The 18,189-nt window shown below is 37.4% G+C and overlaps 1 protein-coding gene and 2 long non-coding RNA genes across 5 annotated transcripts; 1 reads left to right on the forward strand and 2 right to left on the reverse strand.

The window, feature by feature from the left end:
* Positions 1–440: 440 nt before the first annotated feature.
* Positions 441–3,596, reverse strand: LOC124221007 (uncharacterized). 2 transcript variants are annotated; one of them, XR_011177470.1, is made up of 5 exons: positions 3,425–3,596; positions 2,765–3,211; positions 2,411–2,524; positions 2,088–2,170; positions 441–1,810 (listed from the first exon to the last, which is right to left on the reverse strand). It is a non-coding gene; the product is annotated as an uncharacterized lncRNA (long non-coding RNA). The 2 variants fall into 2 exon arrangements; XR_011177469.1 differs by having other exon boundaries at positions 2,765–3,584.
* A 1,585-nt stretch (positions 3,597–5,181) lies between these two features.
* Positions 5,182–10,686, reverse strand: LOC124221335 (uncharacterized). Of its 2 annotated transcripts, none has more exons than XM_046631232.2 (3): positions 10,467–10,686; positions 7,649–7,854; positions 5,182–6,685 (listed from the first exon to the last, which is right to left on the reverse strand). In XM_046631232.2, the coding sequence occupies exons 2-3, from the start codon at positions 7,740–7,742 to the stop codon at positions 6,051–6,053; spliced, it is 729 nt and encodes a 242-aa protein (XP_046487188.1). In that variant the 5' UTR covers positions 7,743–7,854; positions 10,467–10,686; the 3' UTR covers positions 5,182–6,050. The 2 variants fall into 2 exon arrangements, with proteins under 2 accessions (XP_046487188.1, XP_046487189.1); XM_046631233.2 differs by lacking the exon at positions 10,467–10,686 and adding an exon at positions 8,343–8,510.
* Positions 10,687–12,331: 1,645 nt separating this feature from the next.
* On the forward strand, positions 12,332–14,313 carry LOC124221235 (uncharacterized). The gene is made up of 4 exons (XR_006883774.2): positions 12,332–12,847; positions 13,073–13,372; positions 13,682–13,826; positions 14,196–14,313. It is a non-coding gene; the product is annotated as an uncharacterized lncRNA (long non-coding RNA).
* Positions 14,314–18,189: the final 3,876 nt, after the last annotated feature.

Consider the following 18,189-nt stretch of genomic DNA (forward strand, 5'->3'; position numbering starts at 1 on the left):
TCCGTGATGTATTACAGTTACTCTGAATTTTTTTCCATCCGAATACTTTTCGAAAAACGATTCTGCTCCTCCACCCAACGCAGATACTTCACTTGCGACCAGCTAAAACAGCGTTTCGATTCTATGCCTATGAAAATTCAAGATCGAGAGAGCGAATGAAAAGTTGTTGGAATAATTATGAATACTAATGTTATGGAATACATCGAGCGCGCGTCGAATAGAATCCCATTTCGAAATGAATAATTCTTCTCTTTTCGTATCATAGCTAATCTAGTAATATAGGTAAATAGGATGGTTGGAGGTGTTCGGAAATGGTAGGACATTTCAAAAGTTAAAGTCGACGATGATCCGGTGCATCAATTTTATCGTTACAGATTTTCTTTTCCCATGAGGCATAGAGTATTCAACAACGATAATGCAGTCCTTAAAATTCATCATTCATCTCTGTCCGGAAAGCTAATTCGCAAGGCGTGGTATTCTAGATATGTCAAAACTAAGCTAGCGGCACGTGTTTGCATTGTTAGAAAAATACCCGTACTCTACATACACTGTTTCTAATCTTTTGCTACATTTGGTTTAATCCCCATGCTTCCACAGCACGAATAGTCGGAAATGTTTTTGATTATCCATAATAAAATAAAAGAAGTAACAAAGCTTAAATTTATTGTTAAAGCTCTAATGAATACATCAAACTGCGGTCGAATTCATTTATTATTTGTACATGACCTTTGTATATTTGATAAATTATTCCTAAATACATTGAAACATATGTATTTATAATGAAATATCATGCAATGGACTGTGTTAACTATAAACTATAATTTCTATCAAACAGCTGCTTTTATGTCAACAGGGCTTTGAGACTCAGTTAAGTTGGATCTCGATTTTTGCCATTGTATGTAGGACATTGGGTTACGAGAACAAATGCGAATTACGAAGAACTCCGCATTAGAGATAAGGATATTTTAGTTCAAGTATACCCATACACAGAAATCCGTATGTGAATATACTACAACCTCTGTGTTTATTGTAAAAGTCTAGTTTTAAATATGTGCATATATGTATATACACGTGCATAAGTATACATATAAATATATACACATACATGTACATAAATAATTGCCAAGAAATTAGAAACACTCACAACTTGTCGCAAATAGAGTAAAACGTAAGGTTAATAATATACAAATTACACAAACGCACCATTAAAACATGGCAAGGGTAATCCTAGTGCAGTGATTGTACAAACTGAAGAAATATACATTTACATATACATCATATAAATTAATAGTCTAGAAAAGAGTATTTAGAGAGCTTATCTAATTCCGATCGTATCACAATAGATCATTAACATAATCAATATACGGTTAAAGCTGTATTAGCTACATTCACTATTAGAGATAATATTTTTTATCCATTTTTACAGTTATTCAATTTCTTGTACAACAATTTTTCAAACTTCACCGCAAAATGCCCAACGAGTTCTGGTAGTGCAAATACGAGTCCAATTACCTTACAGATGGCATTACATTGATTTTTGCCTTCTCGCGTCGAGTTATAAATACAGATAAATCTCAATGAGAGCTCATTTCTATAAGATTTATTGCAGTGCTGTATTCGTAGCTATACCTGTTATTCTATATTATATACTGTCCTAAATTTTAAACACACAGCACAACAATGGCTGAAAGCACAATGGCAAGAAGAGAGGAGCAATTTGCATTTTAATAAATCTTTTCTTCTTTATACGTAGCACAGCGATGTCACGTCGGAGGATATGTACTAGTGGATCACTAGGTGGGGCACAGAACTGAAACATAATTATGTTGAAAATCTTCAAAGTCTCTTACAGAAAGTACGTACGTTGCCAGATCTTATATACCAACAATGAATATTCATGGATGCTATATTCATAAATACTTACAAAAGTAAGCTAATATTTTACCCGCAATTGCTTATTACTGATAACTTGATATGATAATATTCCCTCCCCGCCCCACCCCGCATACATCTACTTCTACTCCTACTACTCCTACTTCCTGATCCTACTCCTACTCTAATGAATATGATAAAAATGTTATACTCACAGTGTACAAGTCCTCGTCATCCTCGTCCTCTTCCTCGCTCACCTCGATCACCCGGAACCACCGCGAACTACCTCGGGTTATACCTTGAATAGTAATGAATATTTTTAGTATAAGAACACATCAAAAATATTGTTCAAGGATTGATATAATTAATTAATTAATTAATAATATAATCAATTTTATTAGCGCATTTGAAGCTACTGAACATGTGCTTGCGCGAAAAATGAATTGAAATAATTTATTGTAAACGTGACAAGTTTGTAATATTTCGGATGAAATATTATTACAATTGCCATCAAATATTATAAAAATGTTTTACTCACCGAGCACAAATCCTCGTCCTCCTCGTCCACCTTGTTCTCCTCGTCGTCCTCGTCCTCCTCCTCGTCCACCTCCAACCACCTCCAACAACCACCGGCAACCATTTCGGGTTATACCTGAAATGGTTATAAATATTTTCAGTATAAGAACACATCAAAAATATTGTGTAAAGATTAGTATAATTAATTAATTATTAAATAATATAATAAATTTAATTATCGCATTTATAGCTACTAAATATGTGCTTCCGCGAAAAATGAATTGAAATAATTTATTGTAAACGTGACAAGTTTGTAATATTTCGGATGAAATATTATTACAATTGCCATCAAATATTATAAAAATGTTTTACTCACCGAGCACAAATCCTCGTCCTCCTCGTCCACCTTGTTCTCCTCGTCTTCCTCGTTCCCCTCCTCGTCCACTTCAAACCACCGCCAACCACCTCCAACAACCACCGATAACCACCTCGAGTTATACCTCGGAAGTCGAGTTTCACCAGGTAGCGGACCTGAAGCGCAGAAACTACGGAGCGCTTGTCCCGGAAGTCTAGTTTCACGACGTAGCGGACCTGGAGCTCAGAAACTACGGAGCGCTTGTCCTGGAAGTCGAGTTCCACCAGGTAGCGGACCTGGAGCTCAGAAACTACGTAGCGCTTGTCCCGGCAGTCGAGTTTCACCAGAAAGCGGACCCGGAGCGCAGGATCCAAGAGGCTGAGAACCCGGCACTCGAAATCTGCGGAGCGCGATTCTCATCCGTCCTCTCTACTGCGCGGTTGTTTCCAGACTGAGGAATCCGGCTAGCTGAATTTAGGTTGATGACGTCAAGAGAAAAAAAAATTGTGTGACGTACTTTCTGAACATCCGAACATCCAAACTCTGGTTTCGAACTTTCATACTATGTATGATGTGTGATGTATGATGTCTCGTGATGTAAGATGTGTGATGTATGATGATATTTCATGATGTATAATGATACTAGTTTTCACATTTCACAATCAGACAAGAAATACGCACTTTATCTTTCCTGCCAATCCCAGATTCAAGCGGCTAGGGCCTTCGATGGACAGCCGTTGACTGTAGTTATATTCTTCAGTGAACGGGTCGGCTAATAACGCTGCCGTTCTGCGACAGTTAGATGATAAAAATTACTGCTCGTACCTTTCAAATGTGTGTTAAATTACATACAAAGTTTTAAGAAGCTTTGTTCTTTCTCTCCCTATGAAAAAAAAATCTACAACAATCACCTTTTTAGGCCTTTTAATCAGGACACTGCGTTAAATACCGTCTCATATACGAAATATCTATTCAATCTTAATCAAAATTAGCGCATCTGTGATGTATTACAGTTACTCCAAATTTCTTTCCATCCGAACGCTCTTCGAAAAACAATTCTGCTTCTCTACCCAACGTAGATACTTTACTTGCGACTAGCTAAAACAGCGTTTTGATTCTATGCCTACGAAAATTCAAGATCGAGAGAGCAAATGAAAAGTTGTTGGAATAATTATGAATATTAATGTTACGAAATACATCGAACGCGTGCGGAATAGAATCCCATTTTGAAATGAATAATTCTTCTATTTTCATGTTATACGAGTAGACGATACATTCTTCTGTCGGGTACCTATACTTTAATTAAATCACTGTTTTGCTACGAATTTTGGAAGAAATTTGTTCTTATTATTAATTTTTTGTATCGCCGACAAGTCGGTAAGTACACACAGGTTAAGTACTGGCTTGAGCTAACAATTGCGAAGACTTTGTTACTCGGAATGCGAATGCAGCCAGCATTATCTTGAAACCGGTAACTCTGTGATATTCTGCAATACGCTCTCAACTCTACTGATGCAACATCTCAGGGGGCGCAATCGCATGACGATTTTCATTTGTGACACCAAAGCCCATTAGGGCAACTGTCTTTATATTCTTCAGTCAACGGCAGAAGCAAGCCCCTGCACGCCTTTTTGGGCTAGCAGGCATTGTATGCGCCCACGCACCCAGTATCGATGACGCAATCAATCAATTAACCCCTGTTTTTCAGCTACCTCCTTGGCCCAAATGATTTTCCGACACCAGGAATAGTTTTATGCTGAAATTTCTTTGATATTTTTCAGCCGCTGGTCCGATGCTGTTACGGACATCTTTTCTAAAATCAATTTGTTTAACCCTTTCGGCCCTAACGGTGACTGTAGTCACCCAACGCCCGACGCTCGCTCTGTCCGAGCGGTGACCATGGTAACCCAACATTTGACGCTCGTTATGTACGAACGGTGACCATGGTAACCCAACATTATGTTATAATTTTTTAAGCATTTTTTTTACGAGCGACTGCACTCGCTCTGCGTAAGATAGCGTGGTATTGTGCGTCTGACGGGCGCTTGCAGTTGTTCCGCAAGTACGGACGCCTGCCGCGACTGCTCGATCAGCGGGGACGGCGCGACGTAGAATGCGTCCGTAGCGAAAGGGTTAAACACTATACCGACGTTATTTCGCAAATCACAACATTGCGCGTAATCGCCAGTTCGCGTGAAGAATGAATTTTTCAGATTTTACAACAGAAACTTGCAAAAATCTTGTTCACAAGGCAAGATTGATATAAAAATCATGTACAACAATTCTGATGCAACATGGCGACGTATTTAGCGAGGAAGTTCGCTTTTCTCAGTGTATCAGAAGTTTGAATAATTACTAGTCCAATATAGCGTTTCTAACGTTAGTAAAAATTTAGAGATCGAAGGTCTATCAGATAATTTTTAATGACAAAGCCCAACTTACTTGTGAAATATTTATTTACAAATCAGAGCCACAAAGCAGTGCTTAGTCTTATGCCAACAAAGTAAATTAATATATACCACTTTGTAGCTTTAATCCGAGCCTTGCCTTTTAAAATTACTTCCAACACAACTTGCACACATGTTAATAACATTATCACGAGAACCATTTGCATGTTTCCATGTACGAAGCACTCGAGTCCATTCTAAATTTGCTGTTTAGGATTTGATAGAAAACATCTGGAATTCGCTCGAAAAATGTGTATGTGATTTTAATCTGACTTGATCTGTGGAAATTCAAACTAAGGTATAATCGAGTTAACGATACCGATCATATCTGAAAGATCAGCAAACTCTGCGTGCACATTAATCTGGAATCACGTATTTATCACATTTTCATAAACTACCGACGTTTCATGAGAGCACAAAATGGATTGATCAAATAAGTTTCTCATATGACGTTGAAGACGTTCAGAGCTCATCTCGAAATATATTTTCGATATATCGATACCAGTAGTATATTCAGTCAGTTAATTTTCTACCACTACAGCTGGCACAAAAATATTTTCAAATGGATGTTTAATCTGTAAACTCATAATTTAGTTACATCTTCAATACGATAAATGATAACGAATTTTTTAAGAATGAATATCATTCACGTGATGTAAGCTTTCGTCACAGCACGATAATATTTATCGCAGATTACGGTCTGCAGAGGAGAACTGCAGTTTTGAGGGTGAGGAGATAACGTATCGAATAGAATACAGAAATGTGGTAATTTCTGAACATGCCAGTTGTTACAGCTAAATTTACAAAATATTCTTAAAAAATGAAAGCTGGTAAAAAATTCTAAAGACTAGGGTGAAGTATCACTCAGCTTTCCTCTTCTGTTCTTTGAATCCATGGCCCCCTTTGTCGAATGCCATTATTTTCAAAGTGATATATCCAAGGAAGAGTAGAGCTAACATTAGGAATATGAAACCAGGTGGATATTTGCCAACGAGCATAACACTGATGATACCAACGAGCTGAGAGGCGAGTACTAGAAGAGCAAAGTACACGGCCAGCGTAAGAACAAGGGAGATCCTCTTCCGTTCACGTGGTTTGAACTTTGCAAACTTCTCTTCTTCTTCATTTTTTATTTCTTGCGTCGTCTGCGGTGACTTGGAGGTCCGTCGAAGTGATGCGAAAGCCTCGGAGGATCTGGTCGATCCTTGCGTATGGAGGTGTTTGAGAAGAACTCGCTGGAACCCGATTGCGAAACGGACGGAATTCTTCACTGGGGTCGACTGGAGTATCGAGTTCAGCATGCTCTGTATGATTATCGAAAGGGTGTGCATCAGCAGTATGAAGTTTCTGTGGAGTTTTTTTACAGTGGGATGAGACTTCGAATTGCCGAATGAGTACAGCAGGTACGGAAACAGGTTCAAATTCTGGCAGCAATGACGAAGGCGCTGCATTGATGCGTGACGAAAGAGGAGTGGAGGTCCGCTCGATTTTCCATCTGTAAAGGATAATCAGAATGTCAAGCTGAAGCACAAACTCGATAAAATGATAGGTCATAGATATCTGTGTATGATGAAAGAACCCGTGATAACCGCAACTTTACATAGAAAGTGTGAAACTCAATATCATATTTACAAAACGAACATTATCACGAGTAAATGAATACGACTCCAGTTTCTCCAGTTTCAAGTTTTAACCGGATAATTTTTAATCCGCTTCATACAACGCAAAACAGATTAAAGTATCAAGAATAAATTCCAGCGAGTAATTATTTTTTTATCACATGCAAAATTCACGCTGATTTCTTTTCTCAGTGTGCAATAATTGAAAGAAAATAACACCCGAAGTTTTATAACCACGGAACAAGGTGTAAATACCAAAATTGCTTCAAGTTTTTTCTCGTCATTCCTCGTCGCTCATATACAAAAAATATAATAGATTGTCAGTTGTTAAAGTTGGAAATTTCTTTGCCGAAACACGCCTTGCCAACGCTTTTTATACTCATTCCTTCATTTCGTAGTTGAAAAATTTATCGCTAAGCCAGATTCGGATACGCCTGCACAGAGCTTTGCAATTTACAGTAATTATTACATGCACTTTGGGCTTTACTCTACTGATAAAAAAAATATGTATTTAATTATAGAGTCGTATTATTATGATCATGTTTGCCAGCATCACCGTAGACATAGCAAGTGGTTATTTTATTTTCATATTTATCCAGCACCGCGCCGCGTGCAATTTTATTACTCGCAGACAGGCAGAACATATGCAGATCGCAAAATGTCGTATAGAGAGAATCGAGATCACTCAGGGAAATGAAAAACACGCAATTCATGGTCATGTGGACATAAGCGTATCCGAGACACCTTGTGACTCACTGTATGCATACAATGTGTATACATGTATATTGTTCCCAAACGTAACGACGCATCGAGGCAAAAAAGATGTCTTAGAAATTTACCTCTGAACATGTCAGAAACACGCCGTACCAGCGTGTGTCTCTGCTCGATGATCGGTAAAGACTGTTTTTTCACCGACTCGGTACTCTCGCTCATGATGCTTTTTTGCAGAGTATTATTTCTGATCCGCCAATGTCAACACTTCAGCAATTATTATTATCGTTGCGCTTGGTGTAAATGCGAAGGTAAAGAGCTGGTAATGACTTGGCTGTAACAAAAAATAAAGTTTCCTCAATAATAATCTAAAATTTCGAAGCGTCATTTACGTTACTTGTAGGAATTTCGTCAAAATCATGCTATTGTTAAATTTTAGTATGTAATTATGTGGTAGTATAGAGAAGTTTCAAGTGGAGAAGAATATAGTACAGACATTGAGCATTTAGTCATGTATGAGCTTCACTCTTGAACAGTAATCTACAAGATGAAAATAAAAAAAAAAAATTATTTTAAATTCAGAAAAAAAGAAATTACATAAGAAAATCTCCATGCACAGTTAATCAAAATATTGTGACCAAAATTCTCTACGGATGAAACAGTAATTACTTGAAATTAATAAGCAGATGAGAGATATATAATTTAAAAAAATGTAGAGGATGAGCGTAAAGACCAAACTTGCTGTACAGCTATAATTAATTATTAGATGTGGTTCAATGAATACGTATTCCCTGATCAACTAATAATGGCGACATGTCTTACTTTTTTATGGTAATTCATGGAATTACAATAGCGAATCATCCGTCGGGACTGCCATCGGTAATGTTGAACAAATCGAAGTCTCAACTCACACTGGTTGTCAGCCAGTTGGGAGAAATATTCGAAATGCATGCTGGATAAAAAGTTGAAACGCGCGATAACTTTTGACCCAAGATTACAGCCATTAAACGTCGCGACCCTAGTTCCACGGTCACAAAAATGAACCAGTTAAGACCCAGCTTGTGAACACGTTTTTTCACCGATCTTGTGAGATGCGTGATGCGTACTATATTACGATACACGACGAGCTATATACAGTGTAATACCGACTATGATGCGAACAGTACGTATAGATATTTGTTTTCCTTGTCAATCCTCGGGCGCCGATTTGAGTTCAATCCGAGTCAAGATCAAGGAAACTGATGATCCTACATAGCCAATTGAAAATTGCAGTAGAGGTCATCTCTGTGCGTCAGGCATGCAATTTCCGAACCGACTTTGATACTGCATTTTATGAATTTGTATATATAATACACAGACACACACACGCACATATTTTTTACGATTCTGCACAATACATCGTCGGGCCAAATCCAAGGCCAATAGAGGAGATTTTTAGAGGCAACTAATATTTACATAGCTGATACAAGTATGGCGAAACTAGTGTTTTTTCGAGTAAAAAAAAACTGATCAGTTCAATAGTTTGCACTGTGAGTGTCAAAACGTCGCTCACATGATCTAACTATAACAATTCGCATTTTAAACGAACAAATATTTTTACCGAATATGGTTCGATCATACGTTGGCTAACGCAGGCCTTCTCTGTCTGTATTATATGTAGGTATGCGTCACAAATGGAGTTATTGGATTATACAATATACACGGGGCATTCCGTGACATCTCGATCAAGGTTCTAAGTCGATGTTTCAGATCGGCTTTATAATTTTTTTGTATGAAAGTGCATGACGAAAAACGCAATGCCAATTTTTTTTACATATTTTTGACACAGCGTATCTCAAGTATAATTTAAAAATTTGAAATGAAAACTCCTACTTCCTTGAATGTGAAAAAATTTAGAAAAATCTTACAAGATATGAAAAAAATTTTCACACGTATTAGAAGGTGGAGATAACTTCAAGAAAAAAATAATAAACATTATTATTACCGAATTGCATTTTTGAGATAAGATCAATGTACATTTTGATATAAAAAAAAAAATGTTATTGTTATTGTATTGCATTTCTGACTAAAGATCCATGTACATTGTGATATTAGAAAAAAAATGTTATTATTATCTTGCTGCATTTCAGACATAATATCAATGTACATTTATATCTAAAAAATTCAACCGAATAATAATAAATATTCTTTTTCTATTTTTCTTGTTTATCTTTTGAGGTTATGAAATCTCCATCTTCTAATAAGTGTCAAAAATTTGCTGATTCTTTTCATATTTTAGAAAGTAGGGGTTTTTGTTTCAAATTTTTAAATTATACTTTAGACACGCTGGGTCAAAAATGATAAAAAATAAATTGGGATTCCGTTTTTCGCCATTCACTTTCATACAAAAAATAGAGAAATGTCATGGAATGCCCTATATATATATATATACACATTTATAAACATCATTACTGACCATGAGTCTATGTAACGATGTTTTCAATTTAATGTGTTGTTTGACCACGGATATATTACTATTATCATCATTTCAAAAGCAAAACACAATATATTATTGTGAAATGGAGGCACGAGCAACACAATTGCAGACAAAACATGTTCCAAGAGATTTTATGTAGCATCGGTAATGTCGAGTATACTTCTACTAGTCCGACTGCAAAAATAACAGTCTAAAAATGTCAATTCTACCGAACATTTGAATTTGACAAACAACAATAACAACCTTGAATGGCTGCAAATAGTATAAATAACATCACTCATGCTAGAAATTACTTGAACATTCATTAGTCAAACAACCACACATAATTGTTATTATTTAAGATGAATCAATTAACAGCGACTTTAAGCAATGATGACAAGCATTACCGGAAATCCTGAATACTTATCGACGATACCTACCTATACCTGATTGCAACGGTGTTGATAAAAGTGAACAAGAACAGTACTAACCTTCGTTCCAAATATACAGTGTATTATTTACAGTTGGGATTCGGCCCGGCAGAGAGTTCGCATTTTCCATAAAATGAACTGCGTCTAACTATACTTTTTATAAAGATTGAAAACTATGGGAAATTCACGAAAAATGCCCATCCTTCGGGTCCGGGTTCTATTTGTTTATCCTCGGTGTCGAACAACGATCCCTCGCGACGTCCAAACAACTACTGATTGTCTGCTTCGGGCGCTCCAGACACCCATGCCAGCGTCGATATCTGTACCGCCCTCTGGGATTGGCGCTGGAACCCGCTTCCCCCGAACCCTGTGCCATCCCTGACCAATAACCGGGACTCTGTTAGAGCGACGAAGAATGCTCACGACGTTCGCGCAGTCACGTAGCTACCGGGTCGAAACGATGCTTTTTCAGGGCCTTTCAAGATTCACAAAAATCATGGTTGGAAATTTATCAATCACAAGTGTCCACTGTAACGACCAAGTTCTCGGACTTATTTTCCACTCGGACAATTTCTTGGTTTCGATTTACAGCCGTTCAGAATTTTTTTGAAATTTCAAGAAGAGAAAGACGAAACTTTGATCCTTTATTGGTCAGCGCAACTTTCCCACTCTCTGTGTTGTACTGATTGTCATATTTTCGAATAAACTAATTCTCGGTGAGACATATTATGCCATCACCCAAAAGTATCGCCACGACTAATCGCCGTAGTCTGTAGATTTTGAGATCGTTTTAATACTTGTACCGATCATCGCAACAGATCATCGACTGTGCCCTCAAGAAACTGTTAGTAGCAGTTAATCGCAAGCTGCAGGAAGATTGGAAAGATGCCAGATTAAAATAGTACATATTACGTATACGATGCTGCTTAAACGACAAAAAATCTTTCATATTCATATTTCAAGGGTCTCAATCGGTTAATCGTGTATTCCTTCTTCGAAACCTATTGAAATTTGACAAGTTGAAGCGTCAGCTTAATTCATAGGAAAAACGACATTATTGGATTTTGTCCAATTGAAATCAATGTTTGTTAGTTTCTATTCCGTTTGAAATATTTCACGACTTTTCATTCCACTTCCGACCAGGCAGCAGTGATTTTGTCCAGTTTCGAGCAGGCGGCTTGAATGTTCTGCACATTGCGTAATCCGGTTGTTATTCGCGTGCTACAGATTTTGAAAAGCAAAATAGCCAATTAGTGATCGATGAGCGTTGATGCAAAAATTTATGATTTTTTACACATATGGGTGTATGCAAAGTGTAAATACGTCGTGTGGAATATTTCGAATGCTCCTCAATACTTATATACGGTTACGTGTATGATCTGGTACGTCAACAAATGGCTATATCGGCGTCTAACGGTTCCACGGATATTGGCCAATGCGAATTAAACGGCTGCAGATATCAACCGTGTACATAAGTATATGCGCATCGTTCATCTATGTGCAGTAAAATATTTTACACGGTTTAATATTTAACGCGCTGAAACGTATATACTCGAGCACGTGCGCGTGATACCCAACTCGTCCACAGTTTACACCCATACTTATCTTATATTCTAGGCACACGTGGTTCGGCAGCGAGATCCCATGCAACACGCTGAAACACGCGCTGAAAGCGTGATCAGCGTCTTGAAGTTTTCTCTGCAGCAATACTCACACACGTGTAGAACATCGGCGGACATCTTTTTGTGCTATACGTAAAGGCGTAAAATCATTAACATACTCGAGATCACTCACACAACGGAATCAATAGTCTTAAGTGGAGTTGGCCTGGAAGAGATATTGTATATGATGTTTCAACAGTCGTCTGCTTCCGTCGACCAAAAATTCCGAGGGTCCCACGCGATTCGAAATATCAAAAACAAACCGAATGCAGCGCGCATGAAAAGCCGCCGCACGCGGCTCGACTCACGCTCGCAGTAATCTCACGGGGTTTCCCGATCTATTTTAAACGGCGAGGACCAGCTCGATCTGTTTAACAACAATATCGAGCAACCTGCAGCTGGCGGCACTTCCGAGGTCGGTGCACTTCAGTGACCGCATCCTCACGTGAAAAAACGGAACAAGAAAGGAAAAAAATGTTGAATTTCACGCCATTGTGTGGAAGGAAATATGTATGTGCGTTGCTTCCAGAGTCGGACTTTTAACTACACAAATTGTAATTTTACCGTATCCAAGAAAGTAGACGCCTTGAAACAATCCTACAAAGTTTTCTATGCCTCTGGATTTGTGCAAATGATCGGCAAGGATAAGCCGATAACTATCCGTTTTATAATCCATATTTTACACCTAGGTCTACCCGTGGGATATGATCCTCTGGTAGTTCGATCGATGTCGAATATTCACTGGAATTGTAAACCCAGCGTTTCAGTTCAACGAATTAGGTAAATACCCATCGATATATGTATTCACACTGAGCGTACCTCAAACCTAAGGTTTTCTGTGAAACTTACCGTTGAACGTCAGCAGATAGGCAACCGCTCAACAATTCGTATCCCTACGTATTCGAAATGTAGTTTTCGTTGCCTATCTGCTGGGATTCAGCGGCGAGTTTCACAGAAAACGCTTGATACGTACGTACGTATTACAGAAATAATCCGTTCTTTTAGGCATATTGTGTCTACGGTAAACATACGTGTATAAAATATATATACAAACTATGTTTCATTTTCATCCGATTTGTACAAACAACCGTCCCGATTTCACTATCCTCGATACATACTGGAAATGAGATAGTATATTTTAACGAGTCCTGAACTTTGTACCGAACGATCATTTCGTCGGATTACATTGACAAAACTTCATCACACCTCCTCTACGGATGTAACGTTGTCTTGTTAGAACCGGAGCCTGTTGAGGAGATTGGTATGCATCATAAGTAAATTATCCGAATGAATCGATCAGCTATTGTAAGTAAATATTTTCGACCTTACAGTATCTCTGTGTAAGTGGATGACGACAGTGATTTTTGGAAACTGGTATTCTTAACAGAACCACAACTATAATATACTTTGAAAATAATTCAACAGAAATTGAAACAATAACAAATAAGGAAGAATTGTACCGCGCAGCCGATCGTTTTCTATGCTTAAGGGGGGAGCCTGGTTTGGAGGCTTCAAAAAATCTATTTTTTTTTTTTCCATAAATGTCTTCCCAAACTATCCAAGGATGTGTCCCTAAATTTCAGACGCAAATTCGAAATATTTTCGGAGTTACAGAAGAAATAATGAGCAAGCGTCGAGCAGGTATACGAGCGGTTTTTTGAAGTTTTCAACCAGTTTTTCGAAGAGTCTGAACCAGTTTTTTGAAGAGTCTGAAGGGCAACTCTATGGACCAGGAATCGCTGATTAGCATATTAACGCGGTAAGTTCAAGAAAATTACGATTTTTTATATACGAAAACTTTGACGCACGATTTCTCGGTTTTTCATTTTTACGATTTTTCCTAATTGTCAGGAAACATAGGGAAAAAACTAAACGTCCTATCGAAACGAGACAAATTGCATTGTACTCGGGATTAAATTCTCTTCTAGTTGAACCTAAAAAACCTTACGAAAGTCAACATTAACCCACTTTTTAAACAATCTAAAGTGAATTTTTTAATCAAAAAAAATGAATTTTTTTTTCAATTTGCGAAAAATTGTTGAATTTTTCACTTTTTGGTGAATTTTCTTGGTTTAACTAGAAGCTATACTTTTGAGAAGTAATAATTTTTTTGGGTTCTTTGTTTCAGATGGAAATTGCGACCTGCACCTTTCCCGCCGCACGACAAATGCACACTCGAGACGCCTCGGTGAAATGCTTGTACCAGGCATAATATGACATATATCTTGATGAAAAAATTTAAGAAGACTGCTGAAATATATAACAATAAAACCTGAAAGTTTCGTTTCAATCGGATATTTCTTTCTTTCCCAAAAAAATCCTTGAAAAAATCGATTTTGTGAAGCCTCTAAAGCAGGCTCCCCCCTTAAACGATGTGTTACTCGGCTAATTGAGAACTAGTTTTCGAATTAATACAAATTAATTTTCACAAAATATTTAAGGCTTGAGGAACAGTAATCGGTCTTTCTCCGCCAGCCAATTTAATATCACTTTGTGACTACTGCCGTTTTCGATTGTATTATGAACAATTGGGCGACACGAATTGAAGGCGGCCTGTCCGGGGTTCTAGGAACCTGCAAAAGTTCTGTGAGGTCCGAGGGCCCGAAAATTTATACGGGCGAGGGCCGGGTGGACGATTACCCGAATAATACAACCTTTCCCAAAAAAACCAAATGTGCCGCTTGTAACAATTGTTTAGTTGTCTTTATAACTTGTCCGTGACGAACAATAGGAATTGTTTAATTAAGGAGGTTTACAGCTTGGACGGTCTAAAATCGTACCTATATTTCAGAGTTTTGTTTTTCTTTAAAGAAAATGAGAACTCAGAGCAATTTGAGTTTTAGGGCTTTATTTTTTATAGTTTTGAGAATATTTTCAAATTTTTTCATCGAAATTAATAACGATATGGCGGCATGGCGTATGTAAGTAGCGAACGACTGCGAAGTCGAGGGCTTTTGCGTTTCTATGTACCGCCTCATGTAAATCTAAATGTATTTAATGTTTCAAATATTGATTTGTAAAAATGTGAATGAAGCATGGGTAAATAGCCAACTCAATCGAGAATGAATTTATAAAACGGTGTAACAGTTGCGTTACTCCAACTGCAGTTTGAAGCGACCCGATTTTTTTTCGGGCTCAAAGTGTGATGATGCACGCACACATGAAAGTGCATCGCAGTGCATGGTTACGTGATTACTACAATTCTTATCTCCCACAGACTGACGGAATTTATCAATGCTTCAACAAACAGACTTCAAAATATGACTATGATAACCGTACGCGACTACTACGCATTCGAATGATTCTGGAGGCTATACATTTTACGTCTTTAAATTTTGTTACAAGATGCAGGTGCGCATTAATTGTATTTCATTATACGGACCTGCACGTAAAGATTGGCCGTATACCGTATATGGTTCAGGATTCGAAATGTTATGAAGTCGTTTTTAAAAGGAAGTTGTAACCGATTTTAACAGGAAAAAAACATAAGTTAATGGTAAGAGAGAAAACTCTGATAATCAGTCTTGGTACAAACAGTGGACCGTGACTTAATTATCATGTGCTGGACTTATGAAGTGAGTGGGAGGAAAAAATGACATAGATATTATCTTTTGGTTTCATGCATCAGGTCTGGCGTCGTACATACATACTGCTTAGATGAGTTACAATATTTTCACGGAAATTCTCGAAAGGCTAACAAGATTGGTATTGATCGAAGTAGAATGTTTCAGCGAATACTTGGTTAGTTTTTTAACAAAAGTTCAATGGCACGATCCGATATATCGCGAGTTTATTGAGATCGCGCATGACTCTGTCCATTAGAGGCTATATCATTGGCCGCTCAAAGAGTACGCAACTTTGCGATTTTGTTGCTTCATAAATAAGCTCGAAACTGACTTGAAATTTTATGGAGACATAGTTCAAATGTTCGACTACTCACTGTGTAAATTTCAAATTTTTTTCATTACACGTGATTTGCTTCTAAATAACCTTAAGCTGGCAACGCAGCGACGATCAAAACAGCAGACCCGTCGCATAGCGCCCAACTGGCTCACTACATTTTTCAATAATAATCGGCACCTAGCCATAGCGATAGGTAGGATATTCAGGAATTCAGGAACGGCTTTACAGTCCGCCTTTGCAACTCTCAGCAACGGCATCACTACCTGCGTCTGCTAGCTAGAGATAGCATAAGTGATTACTAAAAGATTCCTCTCCATATTCATGCCGAGTTCCAAAATTAATTTAGTTCCCTTTAATCGATAAAACTTGATTAACGGACACAGACACTCACCGGCAAGATATTTAAGTGCATTCAGCACATCGAATTCCGTGTGAACGTTAAAGTATACGTAACGTCGATCAACAAAATTTTTATGCCTGAGTAATGTGTAGTTTGATCTAATCTCTCTCACCTTTAAAATGAAGGAAATAGTCGTTTTTATTTTTCAAAAACTTAGTTTTTCTGACCAGAAGAGCAATTATTCTGAAGTTTGATGAGAGGCAGCTACAGATAACTTAGACCGACTGCCGGCGATCGGGTCCATAAAGTAAGCCAAAAATTTTTAACCATAAGACAGGTGGTCACTGCAAAAAACGGTGGTATTAAGATTGACTAAAATTCGTCGAAGTCGATTACTGCAGAACTATTTTGTGGTAAATTCGAGAATTCGACATGAGATACAGTAATATATTGACACTAAATTGCATTCTACAGAAGTTGTTACCGAATTTTTCTTAGTGTATTTTTAATAAATTTACTCGAATCAACTACTTTACGACTAAATTACAATAATTTACACCTACTGTGACAAAAAATATTGTTCGTGTCTCGGACATACGACGTTAAACTTCTCGTGTGATCGTCGTTCTTTACGCCCTGGATACGAAATGTACTATTTCGTGTCAACATATAATATCTATAATGTTCTGATCACAACAAAAAAGTCCAAGCAAAGTATAAGTACCTTTTTACATTTTTTTGGGCATGAAACACGAATGAAATACCATTCGTAATCCAGGCGCAGCAGAAAAATTTAGTTTGTTAAATCGTATAACAATTTCGAAGAATGTTGGCTTTATAATAGCATGCAGAGTCAATGTTGGAACACGTTACGTTGGAAGATTATAAGCAATACAAGTACACACAATAGTTTTCGTAAAACAAAACGTCGTTGCGGTAGATTCCAGGTAAACTCAAGTATCGACGCGTCAAGACGCTAAACCTATGCATAAATGGACATCAAGTCCTATAGAGAGCCAAGAATATATCTATCAATCTTGGCATAAAAATAAGTTACGCGTACTCGCATAATATGAAGAAATTCTTGAAAATAAATTTTCCGATATGGACATGTATTTTTTGAACCCGCGACACCGCACAAATCGTTTTTTACATCGAATTATTCACCGCGAGATAAAAAGTATCATCGGACTAGAGTTGTGAACGAACAGATATTCCTTGAATATTTACCAGATCTGTTTGAACGCACGCAGAAAAAAAACAATATGGCCGCCGTTGATAAAATTGCAATTTTATTTCGGCTGAAGGATTGTAACCAGTAGTCGCCAGTTAACTAGCATTATTTCAAGCCGAACAAAACGCCAGCAAACTAGTATAAATTTTACAACCGATGAAGACATAAAAACTAAGAATTCAGCCTGCAAAATTAACGGGTATCTGTCCTTTGCTTGTATATTGCGTATTATGGTAAATAATCTGGTAATTTCGTCTCAATTACGGCTTCGCGCAATGTAAAAATATGCATAATTCTGATTATTATAATAGTTAGTTATCAGAGTGTATGTATATGTTCAGCATTACGAGTAAATTATAATAACAAGAGATAATATAGACAAATTAATGAGTGACTCGTAAAAAGTTTTTAGTTGATGGCGAAAAAGATAGCTTGTGAATAAATTTGCATCAGCATTTTGTAGACGCGGTTTTCATCACAAATACACAGGTATCGGTGGCTCAGGCGTCAATTGGAAACTGGAATTAGTACTTCTACGTGTCAACCAATATCTAAACAACTAAGATAATTGCTATTTGTTTGCGGAAAGAAAAAAATGTTAACGTCATCATGATCGTAATCGTGGCAACTTGTAAATTAGCAACG

The sequence above is a fragment of the Neodiprion pinetum genome, chromosome 6 (assembly GCF_021155775.2).
Source record: "Neodiprion pinetum isolate iyNeoPine1 chromosome 6, iyNeoPine1.2, whole genome shotgun sequence".
In the NCBI taxonomy this organism is placed as follows: domain Eukaryota; kingdom Metazoa; phylum Arthropoda; class Insecta; order Hymenoptera; family Diprionidae; genus Neodiprion; species Neodiprion pinetum.